Source organism: Numenius arquata, chromosome 3 (genome assembly GCF_964106895.1).
Source record: "Numenius arquata chromosome 3, bNumArq3.hap1.1, whole genome shotgun sequence".
NCBI classification, from domain to species: domain Eukaryota; kingdom Metazoa; phylum Chordata; class Aves; order Charadriiformes; family Scolopacidae; genus Numenius; species Numenius arquata.
Genome location: NC_133578.1, coordinates 62,595,654 through 62,601,984, shown reverse-complemented (window position 1 = coordinate 62,601,984; position 6,331 = coordinate 62,595,654). Strand labels below are relative to the sequence as shown.

At 46.2% G+C, this 6,331-nt stretch overlaps 1 protein-coding gene across 1 annotated transcript; it reads right to left on the bottom strand.

Annotated features, from left to right (window-relative positions):
• Window positions 1-1,123: 1,123 nt before the first annotated feature.
• On the bottom strand, window positions 1,124-5,651 carry UTP23 (UTP23 small subunit processome component). Its single transcript, XM_074145640.1, has 3 exons — window positions 5,418-5,651; window positions 2,922-3,096; window positions 1,124-2,030 (listed from the first exon to the last, which is right to left on the bottom strand). Exons 1-3 carry the CDS (start codon window positions 5,603-5,605, stop codon window positions 1,647-1,649), a joined length of 747 nt encoding a protein of 248 aa, XP_074001741.1. The 5' UTR covers window positions 5,606-5,651; the 3' UTR covers window positions 1,124-1,646.
• Between the last annotated feature and the right edge of the window lie 680 nt (window positions 5,652-6,331).

Below are 6,331 nucleotides of genomic sequence, written 5' to 3'. Positions count from 1 at the left end.
GGTCAGTTCCCAAGGCGCACAGGGAACAGAAAAGGCAGAGTCCACTCCCACCAGCTGTGTTGCGAGAACAGCTTCCAGCTGGGGATACATCAGCAGAGCATCCTGCCGCACGCAGAGCACACCGAGGAACCTCTCCTGCCCCGGCCGGGGGGAATCTCTGCAGATTCTAGGGAACGACCCTGCAGTTTCCCCCAAAATTGGCCAACTCCCATCACTCAGGCTGGTTTCTCAAACTCCACAGAACAACTGTCCTTACAATTTGAAAAGCCAACAGAAAGCAGCGTACACTAGAGCTGCGTATGTACTCCAGGCATTCAAGAATTAGATCTCGGTTAGGTAGAAATGCACCGAGAAAAGTTAAGTATCTGGCAAAGTGAAGACTGGGAACACTGTTACAGCAAACTGAAGCCACAGCAGGTACTATTCTGTGTACCCCTCTTACGTCATCTCAGTCACTCACTTATGCCTCTCAATGCCACCAAACATGCCAGGTACAGCAAATAGCTACCAAAGAAAATCGGGTACTTGAAACAATTTTGGCAGCTCCCTCCTCCAGCCCTCATAGAATCGTCTAGGTTGGAAGGGACCTTTCAGATCATCAAGTCCAACCATCAACCTAACACTGACAAAACCATCACTAAACCGTATCACTAAGCTCTATGTCTACCTGTATTTTAAATACCTCCAGGGATGGCAACTTGACTGCTTCCCTGGGCGGCCTGTTCCAGTGCTTGACAACCCTTTCAGTGAATAATTTTTTCCTACTATCCAATCTAAACCTCCCCTGGTGCAACTTGAGGCCATTTCCTCTTGTCCCACGTTCTGCTCATAACCTTACAGAACGGTGAAACATGCAACAGGGTCTGAGTCCCATCACTGCCAGCTGGCTGTTCCAGGACTCCTCCACAGCTGTGCTACACTGTGATGGCACTGGGTGTTAGGCAGGGCTTTGATTCAGCATTTTCAAGCTGCATTCTTCCTATTTAAAAAAGGAAGAATAAACTAGAGATAAACTAGACATGCCAGAGATGCCATTATAATGTCAGGAATATCAACACAACCATGCACCCTTCAGGATCTTCTTCACAAGTAACAATGACGAACAACAGACATCAGTTCACTTGGAGTTTACAGAGTAATTTACGCTGGAAGGGACTTCTTGAGGGCATCCAGGCACTTTGCAAAAGAGTTAACTTTTGTATTCAAACAATACAGACAAATAAAATACTATGTTCTTTTAGGTCAATTCCACATTCTATAACAGAACAACTGTCAAAACCAGTTTTGTAAGAATTGCAACCCAGATTTAGAAAGAAGTCCAGTATCCCACCAAAAGCCATATGAAACCCAAGAAGCATTTCTAAAAAATTACCTCCGATCACGTGAACTCTCTGGCAGGAATCAAGATGTTGAAATGAATAATGAAACATGAGGGTTCCTAAATATTTTGTCACAAAACCACTTTCTAAACAATAGAATAAATTATTAGGACAATAACCTGCTAATGTTGAGATGCAATAAGAAGCAGTAACACCTTATAAAAATAAGTTTTAATATTAACGATTTCACATTACATACTGCATATTAATCTTTCTTTTTGCAAGTTCAAAAAAAGTTCAAGTCCTGCATTGTTCACAAAGATGGGTTTATTCTTCTTCACTCTTCTGCACTGACTGCACGGCTTCTGCTTTAACCCTAATTCGCTTTCTTTTTCTTCTTTTCTTCTTTTCAGCAGAAGGCTCCTGACCCTCCTGTGTTTTCTTTTTCTTCTTCAGACAGCTGAGAGGATTGGGGCCACCTGCCCTTTTACGTTTTCTTCTCTTTTCACCTTCTTGCTTTGCTAGTCCTTCTTTTTCTTTAAGCTGCACAATACTTTGTTTTTGGTGTTCTGGAACAAGCTCATTCATCTGCAACTTTTGAACAAATGCCAAAGATTTAGTAGAAGGTTTGTCTAGCACCATAGTGTTCTGAATAATAAAGAGGAGAGGAACGCCAGCCTTCTTTTTCACTTTGTTTGCTAACTCCTGGTCCTGTAAAATTAAATACTTTAGTCAATATTTTGGGATTAAATGATATTTGCAATTCAAATGAACCTACTTTTAATACAAAACTATGAAGATAAATTACATTATGAAAAAGATAAGAAACTTAATCTAGTAGATATATGTAGCAGTGCCTTTCAGAGCAATTTATATTTCAATTCCTCTCCTTCTGATTAGCTATACTTCTGACAGAAAATTTATTAACATTTCCTTTTTTCATGCTTTCTGAGGAAAAAGTCCCAGTTCATTGGTATGCACTCCACCACTTCACAAGATGTAATACAATTTCTTTGTAACAAGTAATTTTAAACTCCTTTTATCTTACGTAAGTATAGAGAATTCTACTGTAAACCATTTTTATATATTGTATATTATTTATATATAGAGTCCCAGTGACAGAGCTAAGAAAAAAACCTGCCTTTCTTATTTGTACACAAGTTCTACCTTTATTGTCTAGGTAAAACTTCCAAAATTTCTTAAAATTGAAATTATACGGTTGTTCAACACTTAATTTCACTTTTCAGACTACTGTGCAAAACAGTTCAGGGCAGGGGATGCACACACAAGCAATATGCAAATTAACGTTCATCAGTTGTTTACTTACATGTCAATAGGTAATCAGTATGTTTTATACACTTTCTGCCAAACTAAGCAATATCCTTCCAGGGTAGAAAAAAATCTCGTTGTTCAAGTAAGACAAAAGATTCCCTACTTCATAATTAGCAAATGCATTTAAGAGTGAGTAAGGCTTTAAAAGATTAATTCCCACAAGCTATTTAAAAAAATCTCATAATCGAGGCTTCTGTAGGTTTCCTTATCCTTAGGTATCAAAGGACCACTTCAAATTTAAATGGAGTTATGTTTTCCATGAGCACTTACCTGTGTAGCAATAAAGAAATGATGAGGGTTGCCTTCTTCGATCATGGAAAGTAAACATGCTGAACCACTCACAGGATCCTTGTGGTGAGAACAGCTTCGAAGTTGAAATCTTTGGGCAATTAATTTTGCTCCGTACAGTGCCTTCCCCAGTGATTCCAGTTCTTTTAGAACACATCTGGGAACCAAAACCAACAGTGATTTCTAAATGAGAAAATAACTACACATTTTTTACAGCAGCAAAAGGTTGACATGAGTTAATTATGAACAAGCAATGCTCTGTTGTTCAGGATTCCATGATTTCAGTAACCTGAAAGCAGTAGTCCATCTGAAGACATATGCAAGATTTCCTCAATTCCAAACAGGAGTAACCAGTAAGAACATTAAGTTATATTAAATGATTTTAAAATATTTCATATCAGTGATAATGCTAAGGCCTTTACATTTATGTTCAGCTATCACCTAGCATATGAACTACTACTTAACAAATAAAATTACTTGAATTAGCACAAACTGATTAATGACTGTGTGCAAGTTAAACTCTGTATTAGCATCCATCACCTTGCTTCAAACTTGCTATGAGAATCCAATCAACTCAAGCAGCAGAAGAAAAAAGACTGTCCATACGATTAAAAATCTGGAAGTTTATGGCTCCACAGCATTCCAACCTGACAATAAGATGCAAACTTAAAATTTTCCTCTTAACAGCACTCAGAGCAGACATTCACACGGGACAGCATGGCAGTCTATGAGGATGCTACCTCGGATACTCAGGAATGAACAGGAGATGAAACCTAACCTATTCTGTCCACTGAGTCTTACTGTTAAGTGTGGACAGTGACAAGAATGTATGGCCTTGAAATACAGCTTCAAGGACATGGCAGCAACTATTTTTCTTTACAGAGAAGAGAGTTTAGCCTTTGAGGACAGTCTCCGTGGAGACTTGAGCCTGTTCTTTTTGCAAAGACTCTAACAGCAAGCCAGCTCATTTCCTCAGGGAAGGTCTGGTCTTGCCATTGAGGTGCTGCCTCACCAACTTAGCATTTTGACAGCAGAGCAAATGAGTCCATTCAGCCGCCCTAAGTGAAAACAGGCCAAAAAGACCAATAGATATTGCTAAAAGAAGTAAGCAAGAAGTGACATTTAGATATGACTGGAATACACTCTGGATCAGTGATTCCCAAACCCTTCTCAGCTAAGGTCACGACTTGATACTTTCTACTGTTTAGAAGTACGGGCCAGTTCTGTGTGCTTTGCAAGGGTATACAACTTCCTGATATTTTCAGTATTTGCCTCCACGATGGGCAGCTGGCTATTCTGTCATTGCAGAAATCCAAGTGAGGGAGAGGGAGGTGATTCTACCCCTCTACTCCACTCTCATGAGACACCACCTGGAGTACTGCGTCCAGCTCTGAGGCCCCCAACACAAGAAGGACATGGACCTGTTGGAGTGAGTCCAGAGGAGGGCCACAAAAATGATCAGAAGGCTGGAGCACCTACACTATGAGGACAGGCTGAGGGAGTTGCAGTTGTTTTGCCTGGAGGAGGCTCCGGGGAGATCTTATAATGGCCTTCCAGTACCTGAAGTGGACCTACAGGAGAGATGGGGAGGGACTCTTTGTCAGAGAGTGTAGCGACAGGACAAGGGGTAATGGTTTTAAACTGAAAGAGGGGAGATTTAGATTAGATATTAGGAAGAAATTCTGTGAGGGTGGAGAGGCACTGGAACAGGTTCCCCAGAGAAGCTGTGGATGCCCCATCCCTGGAGGGGTTCAAGGCCAGGCTGGATGGGGCTTTGAGCAACCTGCTCTAGTGGAGGTGTCCCTGCCCATGGCAGGGGGGTTGGAACTCGATGATCTTTAAGGTCCCTTCCAGCTCTAACCATTCTATGATTCTATGATTTTATCATGTGCAATATACGAAGTCAAGTAAAAACAAAGGCAACCTCAAGGCAACTTAGACGTTTAGTGCGCACGCTTCACCTCCACGCCTTTGCCTGGCACATCCCTGCTCTCCCTTGAGAACAGCTACTTTGGCAACAACCCCTTGCTGCCAAGCTGAGACTCCAGACAACTCGTAACTCCCTCCCTGCCCAAGAGATCCGACCTCGCCTCTGCTCTCACTTGGCCGGGAAGCGGCCGGGAGCTGGGAGCGGCCCGCCCCGACCCTCCTCACACCCCGGGGTTACCCCTCGCCCCTCAGTTTCCGTCACTTTCGGCACGGCAGCAGGTGCTGGCAGAAGTTCCTGCCCTTCTGCAAGCCAACTACAGCCCACAGCCACACCTCCCCACCGCCCTCGGCCCCACCGCCGAGCCACCCCCGCGGCCCCCTCCCCACCGCCGGGGCGGCATGAGGGGAGACCGGAGGACGCACAGCGGCCGTGAGACGCCACCAGCTCCCCCACGCATGCGCACAGCGCCGGGCGGCCTCCAGCCTGCGCCGTGCTCCCGGTCCCCGTCCCCAGGCCCGCCCGGCGCCCCCTCCCCGCCCCGGCCTTACCGGGTGGTGCAGAGCTGGGTGGCGCCGCCCAGGTAGCCGGGCAGCTGCTCCCGGATCTGGATCTTGTTGCGGAGCGCGGCTTGGCAGAAGGTGCCGTCCAGGAGCACCTGGAAGGGCTCGCGGAAGTGGAAGTTGTGCTTGTAGAAGCCCATGTTCTTCTTGGCGTGCTTCTGCCGCTTCACCTTCATGGCGGCTCCCCCGGAAGCTGCGCCAGGCCCGGCCGCCGCGGCCGAGCGGGGCGGGGAGGGGCGAGGCCTGCGCGGCCTCCCGCCCCCCCCCAGGGCCTGAGGGAGCAGGGGCCGGGTTGCGCAGGGCCGGGGGCAGGGCGAAGGTCTCCGCTGCGGGTTGGGTGCGTGAGGTGCCTGCCGGAGCGGCCCGCGCTCCTGCCCGCCGTGCGAGGGGGCTGCAGGGGCTCCCGGGCACTATCGGTCACCTGAGGACTCGATGGGGGCCGGCCTCTTCTCCCAAGTAGCAGGCGGTAGGACAAGGGGAAACGGCCTCAGGTGGCGCCAGGGGAAGTTTAGGATGGATATTAGGAAAAATTTCTTCACCGAAAGGGTTGTCAAGCACTGGAACAGGCTGCCCAGGGAAGTGGTGGAATTGCTGTCCCTGGAGGTAATTAAAAGACGGGTAGATGTGGCACCTGGGGACATGGTTTAGTGGTGGACTTGGCAGTGTTAGGTTAATACTTGGACTCAAATGATCTTAAAGGTCTTTTCCAACCCAAATGATTCTATGATGCGGTTTTGGAGAGATGAAATCATAGAATCATAAAATAGTTTGGGTTGGAATGGACCTTTAAAGGTCATCTAGTCCAACGCTCCTGCAGTGAGCAGGACATCTTCCACTAGACCAGGTTGCTCAGCGCCCCATCCAACCTGACCTTGAATGTTTCCAGGGATGGGGCATCTACC